This window comes from Drosophila elegans, unplaced genomic scaffold (genome assembly GCF_018152505.1).
Source record: "Drosophila elegans isolate 14027-0461.03 unplaced genomic scaffold, ASM1815250v1 contig_183, whole genome shotgun sequence".
NCBI lineage: Eukaryota > Metazoa > Arthropoda > Insecta > Diptera > Drosophilidae > Drosophila > Drosophila elegans.
The window spans coordinates 478,913-497,869 of NW_024545550.1; the positions used below are offsets into that span (position 1 = coordinate 478,913).

General features: G+C 37.8%; 1 protein-coding gene and 3 non-coding genes across 13 annotated transcripts in view; 1 reads left to right on the forward strand and 3 right to left on the reverse strand.

Moving 5' to 3' along the window:
• LOC108147041 (protein hu-li tai shao) overlaps positions 1–18,957 on the forward strand; it is a 28,668-nt gene that overhangs the window by 332 nt on the left and 9,379 nt on the right. For 2 of the 10 annotated variants that reach the window (XM_041707613.1, XM_041707614.1), the window contains exons 1-12: positions 424–506; positions 740–933; positions 5,892–5,940; positions 13,645–13,768; positions 13,837–14,320; positions 14,462–15,173; positions 15,240–15,363; positions 16,397–16,507; positions 16,567–16,861; positions 16,938–17,018; positions 17,081–17,152; positions 18,886–18,954. In XM_041707613.1, the coding sequence (XP_041563547.1) occupies positions 13,676–13,768; positions 13,837–14,320; positions 14,462–15,173; positions 15,240–15,363; positions 16,397–16,507; positions 16,567–16,861; positions 16,938–17,018; positions 17,081–17,152; positions 18,886–18,954 (2,041 nt within the window). In that variant the 5' untranslated portion in view covers positions 424–506; positions 740–933; positions 5,892–5,940; positions 13,645–13,675. Of the gene's footprint in view, positions 1–387; positions 507–739; positions 934–5,891; positions 5,941–13,644; positions 13,769–13,836; positions 14,321–14,461; positions 15,174–15,239; positions 15,364–16,396; positions 16,508–16,566; positions 16,862–16,937; positions 17,019–17,080; positions 17,153–17,662; positions 17,731–18,885; positions 18,955–18,957 lie in introns of those variants that run through there. The other 8 variants (XM_041707615.1, XM_041707616.1, XM_041707617.1 and 5 more) reach the window with 7 other exon arrangements.
• On the reverse strand, positions 9,159–9,231 carry Trnav-aac. The gene has a single exon. It is a non-coding gene; the product is annotated as a tRNA-Val (tRNA).
• Trnav-aac lies at positions 9,542–9,614 on the reverse strand. The gene has a single exon. It is a non-coding gene; the product is annotated as a tRNA-Val (tRNA).
• Trnas-cga lies at positions 9,969–10,050 on the reverse strand. Its single transcript has one exon. It is a non-coding gene; the product is annotated as a tRNA-Ser (tRNA).

The window sequence follows — 18,957 nt, forward strand, 5'->3', positions numbered from 1 at the left end:
CTTAATTGACATAGTTTTTGTGCGAAGAATACCTAAAAGTGCGGCGAGACAGCCGAAAGAGGCGTCTCTTGTAGTCAGAAAGTGGCGAAAAGGACTTGCACCGCTATCTTTTCCCCGACTCTTTGCTCCAACAATTCGTTCCTCCCCACACACTCTCTCTTTCGCACACACACTCACACTTAAGCGCGTATATTTGGGCGTTGCAGGATGATGTACCTCTCTCTCTCGCTCTCTCTTTTTCAAAACTCCTGAATTTTTTGCGCAATTTGACAAATTGGTACCGCAAACGGATACTTTTGATTGTTTACCAAATTTAAATTAAACCCGATTTGGAAGCCAGTATGTCTGGGATTTGCTCAAGTCGAAATGGTTTTTAACGTCTCCTCTTTGCGTTGCCCAACACTGTTCACCCGCCTTCCAGTTCGATTCTCTTGCGCCGTTCTCTTTTGCGCTTCATTCGTGCTCTGGTCGTCGGACGTGTCCGTACGTTTTTGGATTAAGTTCTCGTAGGCAATTCAATTATTTATTTATTTGCAGCGGTGCGCGGTGCATTCTTTAAAAAGAGTTAACAGTGCAAAGTGCCGTTAGCAGCGGCCATCTTTAAAATAGTATTTACAGTTATTTGGTGTAGTGAAAGAAACCCAAAAAACTACAAAAATTATAATAATCAAATTTTATTCAAGGCGATTAAAAGTACAATTTTTAATCTTTTTCCCCTTTCCCTCCCCCTTTTCGTTAGTCTCTCTCTGTGGCCTATGAGTGTTTGTTCAAAATAGCAGCCGAAAACCGAGGTGCGAGAGCGAGAGTACATACAAAAAAACGCGTGCGTTCCTCCTCTAACTTACAGTGACTGTGACCGTTGTATTTGTTACCTGTGCCTGTGTTTGTGCTCACTGGAGGATCGACGATTTACGAAGAATACGAAAAATAACGGTGAGTGTCCCCATATTTCACATGTAAATGTTAAATAATCCCGCTTAGTATTGATGATCCACTAGTGCCCTGCATTCGCTTTTATTGTTATAATGATGAGCCGCAATTGCCCGGTGACGCCATCTTTTGTGCTTTTCTAATAGATGTTGTTTTTGTTTTTTGGGTTTGGTCAAGCACACGCAACTCGGTGTGAGTGAGAGTGTGTCTATTTTGCTGCTTTAAGCACAGGTCCGGATCTTGTGTAGAATTTTGGGAACTTTTATTTTTAAGTTTACACATTATAAAAAATTAAACGCGTTTTTTTTAATTTAGGTGTATGTGTTTTGGGGATACTATTTTCAGTTGCAACTCCCATTCCACCCATGCTTGAGCTTAATGTTCTAGCCACTTTTCTTCTCTCTCTTTTCGGGTGGGTGTGATTGTATGTTCGTGTGCTTTTCCTTTCCTTATGATTCACGCTTCTTTCTCCCTCCGACTTTCTATGCGCTTGTCAGATTATAAAAAAATAGAAATACATCTGCACGTCACACGCCTTTTCGATTTTCGCCGCCGATTTAAAAATATTTTAAGTTTTAGTTTTTTTTACGACAATTTGTTGCCACTCGCCAATCTTGGGAGTGTGTCTAATGCACTTGGCTGCCGCCTTGTCGCTAAAACAAATCGCCTGCTGGCGCGCATCTGTTGGCAAGTTTCGTGACCCACTTTTCCTCCTCGGTCTCTCGTCTTTCAGCAAAGTAAATAGCGAAAAGAAGCAACAAGTGATAAACAGATTTGTAAATATTGAAAACTTGTTTATGCCATTTGTCAGTGCAACCCAATGCCTGCAGACCTGATTTTATAGTTCGCAATAAGAATTCTTGCTGTTGGTTTTATTATTTTTGCAAGTATCGGACAATGATACTGGTTTAATACTAATTTGTTCCACTTCCACACAATTCTAGCCTTAAAATAATCAAACACTTAAAACTAAAAACACTAAAAAAATAATCTAAAAAAAATTTACTTGTGAATATAATACTAATGGGAAGAACAAAATATACAAATAGTGCAAGAAACACAAGTTGGACTGTATTTCTGCTCTGGGGCAATCTTATCAGAAACCTTCGCTCTTGTTACGTTTTCTGGTTAGATTGCTGTTCCGATAAAAGTACCTGTAAAGAGGGTACACTCATCTATAAATTTTAAGGATTGAATGTTTACATTGCTAGTAGCTTTCTAACCTACATTTAATTTTTACTATTTCCTGCTCATGATATCAAAATTTAGCATTCCATTGCTTCAGCTACCTTTTGTGGGATACTACATGACGTCATTTCGCACACAATACTTATAAAAAAAAAAAATGAAAATTGCTCTTTTTGTTTGCTGGCTTTTGTTGCTAATTCGAATTCGCTCATACACACACACGAACACACACTTTATAATTCAATGCTTTATGCTGCCTCCCCCTTTATCACCCCTTATCACTTCCACTTGCCCGTGTATTTTTCATTTGTTCCTCTTGGTCTGTTGTACGTTTTCAAATCGCAAATTAGACGTGACTCGTTCGTTGAGGGTTTCAATTGGTTTTTTTTTTGCTCACCACAATTTGCATGGCGAGAATTTACGAAAATCGTTAAGGCATTATTTGTATCTATATAAGCTGAAATTAAATTGAACTTGCATTACACATATTGAAAAGACCAGAAAGTGAGTGTAAAAGAGCAAAAAAAAATGACAAAAACCGTTATTTCCGCTATGAATTATACAAGTGACAAATCAGTGTGTGTGAGTGGCAGCGGATGTCTCACTGTATGCACAAAAATAAAATTGGACTCGATTCCTTTGATTATTTTACGTATTATAAGCTCTACAACTTTTATTTGTTATGTTAAAATACCCAAGCCAAAAATCCCACCTGTAAATTTATTTTTTAAATATCTAAACAATATTTATTAAGCTAACAAAGTATTAAAACTAGTATGGCATAAGTAGCATAGGTAGATTCAGATCACGTTTTTATATTTTAAATGCGTTTGAACTACTTTTTTTGTCTGTGTTGTCTCATTCTGACGGGAGGAAGTGCATAGTTAAAACTGTAAACAAACAATTGTTGAGGTGCCTTACTAAAAACAAATGTTTGTATGGAAATGAGACGGAAATTCAAATCCGTCGGACCCTAAAACTATTCAAAAAAAAAAGAGATAAGAAATGCGCTTCAAGTAGACGAAATTTCCAACTTTCTAACCTTTATTGAGGCGTGTCCATCAATGCAAATGCATTTGAGGGGCCAACGAGCCCTAATGACTTTTGATTGGGAATTGAAAATTGTTAACTCAAGCGTAATGCTATCACTATCACATCACTGGTGATTAATTAATTCAAAAATGTTAAGGAGGATTAACTGTATAATTTTGATTAATAGAGCTAGGGGTTTCCTTACGATACGAACCTGGCAACCCTGGCTAAGACCAACAACAAATTTGTCCCAGGGCAACCGTTTTAAATTTATGGCTCCCTAAAAAGCAAATACAAAAAAATGTACTCTGTTTCTGCCCCAAAGCAAATCGACGTGAAGATGCAACAGAGTGAGACGGGTAAAGCAAGGGAGAGAGACAGCCAGAGACCCACACATAAATAAATAAAAGAGGCGTACGTGCCAAGCTTCAAAACAGAGACACATAAGCGAGATTAAAAAAAGAGAGATGTTGCTGCTGGCTAAACAACTGCAGCTCATCAATAAAACAGCAAGAACAACAATAAACCAGGCAAAAGAGATAGATAGAGACAGGGATGGACAAGCAATAACAAATGTACAGTTGCAGAAGAAGCACAACCGCATCAGCCAACAACAAAATGCTGCTGCAACACAACATAAATCTTGGAAGAAAATAAGAAAAAAGAGTTGACTGCAAGTCGGAGCTTTTAACACCCTTTATATGGATTTTCATTTTTTTACTGTTTTTTTTTTAACACTTGTTTTGCATTAAAATTTGCGCCAAATTTTTTCCAAATTAAATCAAATATTATATGCAAAAGGTAATAGTTAATACATTTTCTGGGTTTATGTAAACCTTTTGAAAACATCACAGTTGTTTTTTGAAAAAATATTTGGATAGCCAGATTACAAGAACATAATTTGTGAAGTGCAGTTACCGTGAATGTGGTTGTCACTGTTTTCTGTTGTTGTTGCCGCTTTTAAAGCTCGGAACCCGCAGAAGGAAAGGAAAACAATGTGGCTAATTATACCAAAAATGTTGGGGAGCGAAGGAGAAAAAAATGTAGAAATTTTCTATAAAGATGGGAAGGCAGCAGGCAGCGGCGATGATGATGATGTAGATGTGTGTCTGCATTTCTTGCCTTCTTTAACATTTCTTGCTTGTATTTATTCTGCTGCGCTTGAACTTCAATTGAATTGTATATTCTCGTTGGCTTTGTTTTACTTATCTCTTTCTCTTTAGATATATTCCTCTCTTTCATCTGAAAGTGATTGAAAGCCTGTTATTATAGCGGTCTGTTCTGACTGAACTAAATTTTAAACTGGAATTTAGGCTAATTTGGTTCTCTCCCGTTGTGCGGGCGTGGGAAATGGGAACGAGTTTTTGTTTCATTCTTTTTTTTTTCATCGCTTCAAATTGCTACAATTTGTTGTAATTAATGTAAATACTATGGAATTAAATGTAATTTAGCTTTGCGGCTTGCAAACGTGACAACCTGAGCCTAATACAATAAATAGCATTGCAATTGCTCTTCCGGCCACTTCCAATAGGAAATTCTCTTGCCCGGTGATCTTTCCTCTTCTAATGGCTGGCTAACCCACTTTACTGGGCACAAATGTCAATAAAAAATCTGGTTTTCAAACAACTTCTGCATTGAAGCATTGCCAAACCACGAGGGCAACAATAAAGCTCTATAAAAAGACCATCATCATTATCATCGTCATATAACAATAGAGCTGAGCTGGAGCAACAATAAGGCAAACGTGTTGCTGCATAAATAAATTCATAATGCAAAAAAAAAAGATTACAAAAAAAAAAACAGAAAAAGGGGGAGGGCGAAAAAGCGATTGTGTGGCACACGAAAGAGGCGGCTTACATAATTGTTTATATCCTCCGAGTTTGTAAATCAAAACCAGAAGCGGCATCATTGCATTACCAATGTTTCGTGTCTGGGCTTTCACGCAGAAACATTTAGAGCGCGTTTATTGGCCAATTTCAGTCTGCAATTGTGCATGGCAAGTGAAATGTGCAAGATCACCTGAGCGCATCGGAGAAAGGTGTAATTAAATTAAAATATTTTCGGGTAATCTTTACATACATATGGTTGTCAGCTCATTTTGCGGTAATTTGTTTGCAAAAATTTGTTGGTCTCTAACTTTTTCAAGGCGGTGTTTTTCCTTTTCGGAATAATTTCAATTAGCTTACCTCCTCCTCAGTAATTTAATTATTATTCTGTTTGGTGGGAGCGTCTACGATCTGTGTACTATTGTGTGTGCGTGTGTGTGTCTGGGCAAAGCGCAATATAAAATACCGAGTAGTACGAAAATATTTTAACGCGCGCTAACTAAAAATATGCACATGACATCATCGAACTGAGGCGCTGACCGCAGAGCAACAGACACAGCATCTCAATAATTCTCTGTTTGTGTTGAAAGACAAGAAAATCTGATTGCCGAGAAAAGGGAAACTGCTCTCTTGTGAATTTTGTTAAAATATTTGTTTAGTAAAATAAATCCTTTTAGAGCTGTACTTCGTAAATTAAGTCATTGAAGAGTTCCACATTGTAAAAAGTGTTCACAAAATTTGCGCAAATGAAATTTATCAGAAGTTTTGTGTTTTAAGAAGATCCAATACATATTTTATTTTCCTGAATTATTTTTAATATTTTATAGAATAATGAAAAATGTAATTAATTAAGAAATATTTTCCTCCGTTTAACTCTTTTACTTATTTCGAAAATTTTTTAATTTTTCTTTGCAGGCACATCAATACAAAAGTATTATACTCACGCATCAAATTCAATTTTAAGGTGAGTTTTGGATTTACACACGACCATAAGTCAGGTGCTAAGCAAGCAAACAATAACAAAACGGAGCAAACAAACTCGAGCTACACATATTTTATGTTTTATCTGCCTGCAAATATTTGCTTAAAGTTTTTGCAATGATTGTGATGGAGGTCTCTCTTTCGTGTTTATCAACTCTTGTTTGCCGAGGAGAGGTTCGAAAAAAATTTATGGGGAGTAAAGGAAACCACACCTCTCTCAACTTTGAACTTTTTGCTTACGCCATACTTGAGCGGTATATAATTATATTCCGGGTTTTTTCTTATAGTTTCTGTTTTGTTTGCCAAACTAATTGAGAACTAATCGAGGCCGTGACCGTCAAAGGGAAATAAATGAATTGTATTTGCGGCACTCAAGCGAAAATTTCTGCCATCGCTCTTTGCATGGATGTAGAATTCATAATTTTATAATCAACAACTAATGATGATGTCATAGGGCGAGGCTTGTTGTCTTTTTGCGATAAGCTGAATGAAAAAGTATATCTGATTTTCAGCTGATACACATGAAGGTTACATGTAATCACAAATGTTTGCTTTTTTCACTCAGATATCTTTACGTGCCACGCATAACTTCACCTCTAATTCAATTAAGGATGACCTTTGTTTTACTGGAATGTTTCGTACATCATACATTCTTTATGCTCTCTTTCTGCTTCGCTTGAAATTGAATTAAAAGCCACTTAAGCGTTGAGTCTGTTTGGCTTTTTTTTATATACCGACTGTTTCATTTACGTCCATCTGTGTATGTGCGCAATGCTACATCTCTCTATGTAATGCAAAAATTTTGATTTACCCTTCGGGCATGGTACACTGCCAGTCAGTGCCGGCAATAAGGGGAGCAATAAACAGAGAGACAGCGGAGAAAATTGGATTGCTTTGCGTTCATCTAGCACATTTATAAATGGGTCATTGAACCAGACTGACTGAAGACCAACTTCGGTTTTCATTATTGTGCTTTTTTTTCTTGGCAATCGGGTTTAACCGTTTTCTATTCGTTTCATTTACTGGCTTTTGGCGAAGCCAATAAACAAGAAAACATACTAAAAGAAGTTGAAAATATTGCACGGTTAATTTTAATGAGCTTTTGTGCCGGAGGGTGTTTAATAGGAATTCCCCCTTTCTAACTATAAGTTTTGAAAAGCAAAATGTGTACTTGTTTAATAATTCTAACTTTTTGTTATTGTAATTTTATGTCGTTTTTGCATTTACACTCAGACTCTTTCTGTACTTTTAGAAATTTGTTTAAAATTGTTTCAAAATTTTTCTTAAGAGACAAAATATGTTAGTTAGGGCCCTTAATATTCTAAATACTCTTCATATTTTTAAATTGCTGCCCTGTCGACAGCCTTCAACCCTTTAATATCCCTTCAACAATTGCCAAGCAAACCGGATGCAGACTGTACCTGCAGTGCAATTAAAAGCCCATTTAGTGCTTCAAATATGTGTTCGTATCAAGATTAAGTTACTGTCGCTAAGGACATGTGTGTGTCGTTGGGTTTTCCATCGATTATTCTGGAAATTGAAATTAACCGTAAACACGCAGCAGACCCTGAGTTTTCCACCGCCACACGATGCCGGTCGCGTGTTGGGGGTCACCAGAGTTCAACCAACAACGCACCACCTCAAACCCCAGGACAAGTGAAATGAGGAGCGATTCCTTACGGAAAATACCTGTCCCGTGGCACGCCCGAGTTTTTATTGGGGTTTCCTTATTGTCCTTACAGTGTTGATTCCTTTTTTGTTCTGCTTTGTTTTTTGGGTTTTGTGGCCGGTATTTTCATGACCGTCGTGTTGCCATGCAATTTCGAAAGTCTATGGCGCCACAGAATGCCAGAATAGTGGCGCCACCAATTCAGCTTGCCGGCCGGGGAATTTTTCCGCGCGACTCGTAAAAATATCCTTGGAGTGGGCGGACTTGGGTGGCTTGGCTTGTTCGGCTGTTTTTGTTTGAGTTTCGTTTTGACAGGAAGTGACGTCATATTCCGAGGGATGAAGTTTTATTTGCTCGATTTTAAGTGTGTTGTGTGGGGTTGAGGAGGGGAGGTTTTGGGTGCGACAATGTCCTGGGTGATGTCATACTTCACAAATAAGATTATTTCAGCCCCCAATCGAGTTCTCAAGTAATGAATAGGTTGAAGAAAATAGCAAACCTAAAGACTTTTTTTTTTTTTTTAGAAAAAAATAATTATTTCATTTATTTCACTAATCTTAATGTCATTAAATAAAATAAGAGTTCATGGTTTCTATGCACATGATTAAAAATGTATTCCGATTTTATTGCCTTTCATATTTCACCATTCACTAAGCGTTAATTCATTTATTTTTCACCATGGACGTCAACCAAACTCAACAACTGTGAGATTTCAAGTTTATTTGGCAATTTTACAAACTAAATTTATGTGAATTAAAAATACGAAAATTGGGCAAGCTTTTTTCTGGCCTCTGGCCAAGTGAGTCAAAGACACCGAAGCAGCAAGAGGAGGAATACATTTTTTGTTGGACTCTACAAAAGGCTTTTAGCTTACATCAAGGGCAGAAAAAGCAGAAAGTCGAAAGCAAAGCAAACAAAACATTTTCCTTTCGTTCAACTTGACCACTTGTTGTTGTCATATAACTTTTGTTTTCCCCAAGCAGCAGCAATTGTTTTATTTATGCACTTTTCTCAAGTCTTTTTTCATACACAATGGGCGTTGGCGCCAACTTTGATGAGATTTATGTGCGGATTTTGTAATTCAAGCCACGCGACTCACACGCGACTTTCGGTAGCCGGATAGTAGTGGGGGTCTGGACCCAGAGAAGTAAAGTAAAATAAAATATAATAAATTTAAGTGAGAAGAGAAGTGTAAAGAAGAACGAAAGCGTACGAACCAGACAAACTGGCAGCTTGTTAGCAAAACAAACAAAATTAGCCAAGTGCAGATGAAGAGTCAGGGGCAGACAGAAAACCCAACGGCTAGACATGCTACCGCCGTATTAAGAAATTCTACACACGGCCCGAAGTCTAAGAGTGAGAAGATAAAGACATTTCGGCGATGACTGCTCACAAATACTACAGCTACATACACCCCGTCATTAGCTTTTCTATGTTTAGACGGTTATAATTACATTTAAAAGCTAAAGAGCAAAAAAGGGAGAAAAAAAGTCAATAATTAAGATCGTTTAAAAAAGAAAAAAAAATCAACATGTTTCCGCCCGGGATCGAACCGGGGGCCTTCTGCGTGTTAGGCAGATGTGATAACCGCTACACCACGGAAACAGTTGAAGTCGTGCCAGCCAAAAGAGCAATACTACTTTTCATGGTGAGGGCATCGAAGCGATGTGGAATGAATGGGAAAAGTGAAACATACCAATTTAAAGTTTACTATATTAAATATTAATTTTTATCAGCATTTATACAGAAGAATAATTTACATAGCATTTATCAGTTTTCATTGTTCTTAAATTGAGCGTATATAGCTATGCAAGACTCCAAAAATCGAACTTTCTTAGTTTATTTCTATATTTTGTCATTTCCGTGAGTTTTGTCATTCTTGGTAAACAAAAAATAAGAATAAAAAAGTACAACATGTTTCCGCCCGGGATCGAACCGGGGGCCTTCTGCGTGTTAGGCAGATGTGATAACCGCTACACCACGGAAACAGCTGAAAGCCAGGCAGCCAAATACCGAACAGTTTTTGTAAGACATATGAAAAGATTAATATGACATATGAATAAATTATGAATTAATATATTGTATTAATTAATTCAAACCACGAGAAAGAAAACTTAAATTTAAATCCATAAACATACATATTTTGACAAGCTGCATAGAAAATTTACTGACAGTAAAAACTTCTGGCTTCATACGGAATTACATGCAGAATAACTTATTTTTGTTTTATATATATAAATCCGTACATTTTCTTTTGTTAGCCAAAAAAAGAAAAAGAACTAAGTTACTTATTACTTAATTTGTGTGTTGTCAAAAATGAAAAATAAAAAATAAATTTCTATCGCAGCCGGTAGGATTCGAACCTACGCTCCCAGAGGGAATCTGATTTCGAGTCAGACGCCTTAACCACTCGGCCACGACTGCTTGTGGAGCGAGCGCGTCCAAAGTGAAACATAGCAGCTGGCATCGGGGCAGCAGCAGCGCAGCGCTCTCTTACTCATTCCTGATCTGGTGCGTGTTGTTAGTAATACTGGGGATGGTCTGGTGCGGAACGTTCTACTGCGGGACTAGCAATCATTGCCAGTTCTCTTTGACGACTTTTCGCAGATTAAAACGTATATATTTTCACGGTGTGCGCGTCGTCCCAGTGATCCACAACGTCAATTTTATACTAACAGTATTATAGATATTACCTCGGTGGTTTATGATTTATTTAAAACTATTTCACACCAAGCTTGTGAAAAATTATTAGCTCAACCTCGCAACAGGTATATAATTTGTTTGAGTTTATAAAAATTATGTACTTTTCATGACCTTATTTAGATTTTTTTTTTTTAAATATGCAAAACGTAATGGCAGGCGAAATAAACCTCTCGTACTTTACGTTTGCATCTTACAGTGTCAGGCCACAAATTGTTATTAGTTACACTTGTCGCTGGTTTATTGCAGTCGTTTTTGTTACTATTCTCACTTTTATTGCCGTCGTCGCAATATGTTTTTTTGAGGCTTGAAAAATCTTTCCACATGATCATCATCATCATTGGATCTGTCTATATGCCCCAATGAGTGACTGAGTGACTTGGTGCATTATTAAAACTGAATGGATTCATTTGCGAGCGACCTTATTGCCTGCCGCTCTTACATCTCGCACTTGAGGCGGTGGGACAGCTGTCTGCTCTGGACTCGATGGAGTGGAAGATTACGTAAGATCTCTTCCGTTGCGCGATAATTGAATACTTGGGAAATTTAATTAACGCCAGCATATGTGTGAAAACCATCATACATAGAGGGTGTTCGGTTCTCTGGGTCAATTGGCTGAGCTGCTAATTGGGGTACCAAATATTCTTTGGTTTAGAATTTACACATTATAAATTATAAACAATTGACCTTTGTGTTTAATTAAAGTAAAGAAACTTTGAGTAAAATTTTAAATTTAGATTTAATCTTTCTTAAAGTTTCTTTGGGTTTTGATGCTGATCAAGAATTTATGTTCACTACAATTTACTTTAAATTAAATATAATATAAATAAATATATATAAATAAATAAATATATATAAATAAATAAATATATATAAATAAATAAATATATATAAATAAATAAATATATATAAATAAATAAATATATATAAATAAATATATCTAAATATATATATATATAAAAAAATACTTGGTATTTTATAATGATAATTTGTAAACTTGTGTTATCTTGGCCAGAACTTGCCTAATTATCATGCTGTTAAGTTTGATATTTTGCAATCAGACAACTGTTATCGGCCTTGCCTTCATAACATTCTCAGCATTCTAAATGTTCATATATGTATGTATAAATTCTCGGTTTGCCGGCTTTGGAACCGGCACACTTTAACCATTGAAAGACATGGGTGTGTCCCGCGCCAAACAAGTGTGATGTAATTGCATAATGTCAACAACAATTGTCTGACGCTGAAGCGACGGTGGCGACGATGATGGCGTCGCTGTGTCGTTAGCTGCTCCTAAATTTAATTGTTGTCTTCCGCATAAAAAGGTCAGAGAGAAAGAGCCAAGAGAGTGATATGGACAAGTCGTCCTAACATTGCCAAAGTTCAATAAACCAATTGCTAATCATGCTTAAATAGAGTTTATTGTTGTCTTTAGACCATTGACACTCTTGACTATATTCGGTAACCAGTTGCTATTTTATTTGGGTGTTTGCGCAAAGCGACGGTTTGAATACTTTGTTATAAAATTAAGTCTCGCTACATTTTCGTAATGTCTCACGGAGCGAAAAACTCTTATTTATTGGGTTGGGAGACAAATACTTTATTTAAGGTATTTTAAACAATATAAAAGGATTCACATAGGATGATTGGAATACGTGAGAAACTACATTTTTTTCCATAAGAACTCTTCTTTTTCTTTACTTCAATCAACCTTCTGCCACCTACGTAACTTTTAACTTCTTTTGGAGGAGTCTGATTCAACCCACGCTGAAAAACTCTTTAGCTCGTTAAGTTTATTCAACGCCCACGAGTACACAACTCCCTAGCTCGTCTGCATCTTTTTTGTAGTCATTTAAAAACCGTTTATTCAGCATTATTTGGTTTTATTTAAAGCAAAACTAAAACTTCCACAGCCACCGCCCACGCACATGGAGGTGAGGTACTGTTGGCAGCAAAGTTCAATTACCTCACATCACGATATTGTTGTTAAGAGTAAACTAAAATATGCGGCACGCGTTGCAATACGTCATAATTAGCAAACGGCTAAATCAGCAGCAAATAAAGCCTTTGGCAATGCACTTTTGCAATGCAATCGCTTTGTGCCTTCCTCATTTTGTGGGCATGTTTCTTCCCTGAGCTCATAAGCCGACTACAAAAGGCGCCGCCCACGAAAGGGGCTAAACCTTACATAGAAAAATACTTTTGTTAAAAAATTAACATAGTAGTACTTTAAAAAAATTTTAAAAGTAGTTGACTTTTAACGTTGTTTAATTTAAAATTTATTTTTTGAAACCAAATTAAAAAAAAAAACATTTTTTCATGTGCACTTTACCTCTCACATATTTTGATTCCCCTTTCCTTTCCATTGCTTATTGCAATTTCCTCTCTAAATTGGCATATTTATGTAGAAATTTGTGCTTTTAATTGGGGGAAGAACTATAGAAATGCTTGTGGGTGTAGTTGTACCAAATCGGGTCAGCATAATGCACATTAATTATGGTTTATTGTTTCTTTAAGTGTGTCATGCTGGAATCGAATAAAGTCGGGTCGTTTTAAGCTGTTTCGGGTTGCAATTTCGGCTGAGCCAAGAAATTGTTTCCCATTTTGTTATCTCAGCCGCGCGATTCGTCGATGACATTATTTCTTGAATGTTTATTCGCATGCTAATTGTTTACGAGAATTTGAAGGTTAAAATTCGTGGTATTCAAACGCACCACGCCTTAAGATCTAGAGAGCAAAACACATTTTTTTTGTTTATTTATTGTATTTTGTTGCTCTCTTCTTCGTTTGGGATCGAGATAGCCAGCTCCTTCTATTCGTTTTGGTTTTCGAGGCATCAATTTAGGTTTCCTAAAAAGCCAAATGGATCTTAAAATAGTTTTCACCGATTCCGTTTTTGCTGTCGCTTCACGCACGTGGGTATTTGAAAAAATACGGATGTGAGTATGCATTTTCCCCAGACTTTTCCCCCTAAAATTGAGAATTTATTTTGGCCAAAATTAGACATTAACTAAAGTGGAAATATGCGGCAGGCCATTCTGTCACCCCTCCACTTTCTCTGCTTTCCCCCCCCCAAAAACACTTTAAATTTTGACATTCACAGGGAATTCTGTCAGTTTTCCACTCTCTGAGAGACTCTCTTACTTGGGTGGTTGCACTGCACTCTTTCTCTCTTGCTCTCTCGCTCTCTTTTTTGCCACCCCCTTTTCCGAACTGCCCTGCAGTTTTTAAGGTCAGTCGAAAATTTTCCAGCTGAGCGTTAAGTTGAAGAAGCACTTTGCCTAAATAAAAAAAACCATACCCTTCATTTAATTCCAGCATTTTTACTGAAATAAAAGGGAAATAAATCATGACTGATGTTGAGCAACCGCCACAGAATGGCATAGATCCCACTGCCCGCGAGGAGGATGACAACAAAGCACGTCCTGCGGATATTGAACAGGTAAGTTTAGGCATGGAAGCCTCATTTGGACAAACCACCCCTTACTCCTTTTTTCTTTCACTTTTAAGGATATGCGCGAAATGGAGCGTCGCAAGCGGGTCGAGGCCATAATGGGCTCGAAGCTGTTCCGCGAGGAGCTGGAGCGGATCGTAGACTCGGCCCGCGAGGGTGGAACTGGCGCCAGTGGCATCCTGCAGCAGCTGTCGGACATTGTGGGCGTGCCGGTGTCGCGGGTGGGCAGTGTCTTCAAGAGCAGCAACTGCATGGTGCCCATCAACGATATACGCGGCGTTGAGTCGATGGGATATGCCAAGGGCGAGAAGATACTCCGGTGCAAGCTGGCCGCCACATTCCGTCTGCTCGATCTGTACGGCTGGACCCAGGGTCTGGGAGCACAGATCACTGCCCGACTCAAGGTCGACCAGGAGTACTTCCTGGTCAATCCGTACGGCCTGCTCTACCACGAGATCACTGCCTCGGCGCTGAACAAGGTGGACATGCAGGGCCAGATCGTGGAGCAGGGTACCACAAACTTTGGCGGAAACAAGAGTCGTAAGTTGGAATGTTTCAAATAATTACCTCATTTGAATGGAAACATTGAAAGAATATTAAATCTAAAATAGTTTCTTTACTTTGAAAGCCTACTATTTGAGTTTTCTAATGTATAACTTTTTTTTGATTGTTTACCTGCAGACTTTGTCCTTCACTCGGTGGTACATGCTGCCCGTCCAGATATCCGCTGCGCCATCTACATCGGCTGCAGTCCGGTTGTGGCCATTTCCTCGCTGAAATCCGGTCTGCTGCCGCTAACGAAGGATGCCTGTGTGCTGGGCGAGATCACCACACACGCCTACACCGGCCTGTTCGACGAGGAGGAGCGCAACCGATTGGTCCGAAGCCTCGGTCCCAACTCCAAGGTGATTCTGCTGGCCAACCATGGTGCCCTGTGCTGTGGCGAGACCATCGAGGAGGCCTTCTTCGCCGCCTGTCACATTGTGCAGGCGTGCGAGACCCAACTCAAGCTGCTGCCCGTCGGTTTGGATAACTTGGTGCTGATTCCGGAGGAGTCGCGAAAGGCCATCTACGATCAGTCGCGCCGACCGCCCGAGGATCTGGAGAAGAAGTTTGCCGCTGTGACGGCAGACGAGGGTGGTGCTGCCGCTGCTGAGAAGGAAGCCGAAGCTGCCGTGCCCAAGGTGGGCAGTCCGCCCAAGTGGCGGGTGGGTGGTGCCGAGTTTGAGGCCTTAATGCGCATGCTGGACAATGCTGGCTATCGCACTGGCTACATCTACCGCCATCCGCTGATCAAATCGGATCCTCCCAAGCCCAAGAACGATGTGGAACTACCGCCAGCTGTTTCATCTTTGGGCTATCTTCTTGAGGAGGAGGAGCTCTTCCGTCAAGGGTACGCTTGTTTTGTTAACTTCTTTGCTTACCTTAGAAACGCACTAATAAATTCATTTCATATTAGGATCTGGAAGAAGGGAGATCTACGTAAGGGCGGCGACCGCAGTCGGTGGCTCAACTCGCCCAACGTTTACCAAAAGGTCGAGGTTCTGGAGACCGGCACTCCGGATCCCAAGAAGATAACAAAGGTAGAAATCATTACTTTCGAAGATATGAAGCAAAGCAAAACCACCAGCCTTAAGGAGATTGAGGGGAAATAGTTGAAATTGTTGGATAACGCATCCCTCAGCTCTTTTCTGACATTCCAATTGCTATCCCTACCTATATATTATTTACATTTCGTTAGACTCAGTTTTAGTTCCAACTTTGCTACTAAGCTGCAAAACTATATTCACGCATAAAATTTCTTAGAGTTTAAGAAAATTTAAGTAATCAATACACAAAACCTATATATTTATATACTTTGGACATAGAAATTAAACTCGTGCTAAACCAAATTTATTTTACATGCTTTGCTAGCCAGCAAACAAATACTGTAATGTGCATTAATCAAATAAATAAAGCAAACAAAACCAAAAACTTTTGCATAGATGATTTTGTGCCTCTTTAAAGGGAAATTACTGCCTCAAAAACAAGTCTAAAACTGTAAAACAATGCAAAGAAAGAGAAAGAAATTTGCTATAAATACTAATCATTACTTAAATAATAAAAACAGCATATTTTGTTTCACTCAATATCATTGATTTCATAATTAACCATTTTTTTCTTTCATTCATAAAGTTTTTCTTTGCATGTGTTATGGTGTTTTTCTTTATTTTCTTTGTAATTGTTTTCATTGTTTTTCAAGGCACAAAATCATTTATGCTTGATTTCTCAGTTGATTTATGTTTATTTGATCATTGCATATATAAATAATATCTGAGGGACAAATATATCTGTGGGTAAAACTTGATAAATAGTTATGAAGAAGAACCAGCTTGCAATGGAATGTTTAAAAACTAACCCTAATTTTAAGATAAAAGCAAATGTAAACAAATGTGTTAAAACTTTTTCAACATGTTGAATGAGAATGTCTATTCTTAAGAAATTTTCATTTTAATAAGAATCTTGAGTAAGAATCTGAGTATCCCACATTAAAAACGAATTTCTTTCTCTTTCTTTTCTATTTGCATTGATCCCAACCTCCTCCCTCAACATAATTTACAATTAAAAAAAACTTAGTGGGTGGCTGAGGGTTCTCCCACCCACTCAACGCCAGTGAGGATAGAAGATCCACTCCAGTTTGTGCCTGCAGGAACTAATCCGAGAGAGTTCAAGCGAGTCCAGCAACTAGTCAGTATTTAATACACTTAAACCCATAAGAAATCATTTACCAATTTACCAAAAAACAGATCAAGGACAATCGTCGGGCGGATAAGATTTCGGCCGGACCCCAGTCGCATATTCTGGAGGGCGTCACATGGGACGAGGCGAGCCGACTCAAGGATGCAACGGTCTCGCAGGCCGGCGACCATGTCGTCATGATGGGTGCCGCTTCCAAGGGAATCATTCAGCGTGGATTCCAGCACAATGCCACGGTGTACAAGGCCCCGTATGCCAAAAATCCATTCGACAATGTGACGGACGATGAACTCAACGAGTACAAGCGCACGGTGGAGCGCAAAAAGAAATCGGTGCATGGCGAATGTAAGTTATCATCTCGGCAAAATAACATATGTATCTGTATCAAATGTTTTATAACATGTTTAACTTCGTTATGCAGACACTGACACAGATTTTTCGGAATCAGAGGCGGTCCTGCAGGCGGGGACAAAGAAATACCCTCAAAGCGAACCAGAGACCGGTATGTCCACTATTTACAAACTATTCGCAATGCCAGCAACTAATATGCATCTTCGATTTTAGAGCACCAGGTCATTGAGATCCAAACACAACAGGCGCCAGTGCCAAGGCAGGCAGAAGTCGTGCTGAGCGATGGTAAGTCCATTTGTGCGCTGCGCAGTGTACTTTACAATGTTTATATCTACGGTTAAGATTATTTAAATCACGCACACTCTAAAACATTTCAAGTACACTTGTCCAAGAATTATGTCTTTTCCCAGTCATCCTGTGGACCAAATTTATTTTGTTATTTTGTTTTACCCCATTGTTATCCCTTTTGATGCATTTTTCTTTTTGGTTTACTTAGTTTTTGTTTATATCTGAATTATTATTTTATTGGTTATTTAGGTCTTGAATATTCTATTATTTTTATTAGGTATTTTAAGTAGATTTATACTTATTTTAATTACCTTGTAGTATTATTTCCTATGTTGAATTTTTGGTAAACCCATTTAATTGGATTCCTAACGTTTAGTAATAACATTCTTTTTATACTATTTTTCCTTTTTTCGTTTATTTTATTTGCTGTACTAAAATTACCAATACACACACTTAAAAAACTACACACATTTCAATTGATAACAACACAACAATTACATATTGTAGTCAACAAAAAAATACTTGTAGCAATTGATGCGGTGACAACTTCATTTCTGTAAAAACTACAACATTGTTAAACTTTCTATTTGCTAATCATTTCCCTTTTTATATTGTCATGTCACAGTTTTAATTTTGTATTCAGTTATTTTAAATTAGTTTATTATTGTGCAATACAATTCATCCTTATCCAATACTTCCAAGGAACCAACTGTTGTACGGCGTGTATCAAATGATTTTTAATTTCAACAACACACATGACAGTACAGCAACAAATACTGCTACAACAAAACACATTTTATTATTGTAGAAAGGCTGCAGTTGTAGTTATTCCTTGGTTTCTAAAATTCTTCTTTTATTTCCCGAATTTGGCAAGTTGTAAATCAAAATTTTCACTTTCTATTGTTTCAAATAGGAAGAAAGCCCAAAACCAAGTAAATTGGCAGCTTATTTAGTTAGCATTCATTGAAAAGCGAAGTGTGTGTGTGTAGGTTCACTATAAAATAAACCAGAAATGTATAATAAAACGAAAGACCAGCAACCAACAACAAGAAGCAACCGAAGCTCTCAACAGAACACAAAATTCTACTACTACTACTACTACTACTACTACCACTACTACTACATCCTACATTTTCTACTACTACTTCTGCGGCTGCTGCGCTCTATAACACAAAAATAAACCAAATAAATAATAAGCAGTTTAAAAAGAACCCCCTTTTTGAGTTGGAGGTGAGTGCAGCCCCAAAGGTTTAGTGTGTAGTCAAAAAAAAAAAAATCAATCAAAATAAAAAATCAAGCCAATAGTTTATAGAAAAAAATGTTCAGTATAACATAAACATAAACATAAACCACCTGCACACTAAACCCCATTCAACATGTCATGTTAATTATTGCCGAATGCTATTAGCTGATTTACTTTATTCGCTGTTAGCCGATTTTCGTTGGGATTTCTCCGTGTTGACATGTTTTTAGTTTTAACTGCAGCTGTTTTCTGTTGATTGCTTCCTTAGTTGCCTAGCCAGCTACATTAGTTGAAAACTAATACCTGTCTAAACTTTTCAAGCATGCTTAATCGATACTAAACTCTAAAACACATGCATCACTACGTATTTCTAGTTTAAGACACACATTTACATTTACGTCTGTTTCACATTTGTTTAGCATATTAGTTGCGGATATTTGACGCTGAATATGATTTTTTATAATTTAATTTCTCAATACTATTTTAGCCACAAATAGTTTTATAAACGGCGAACGCTCTCACACAGCCACAAATCGCAAGCCGCCAACTGGCCGAGGTA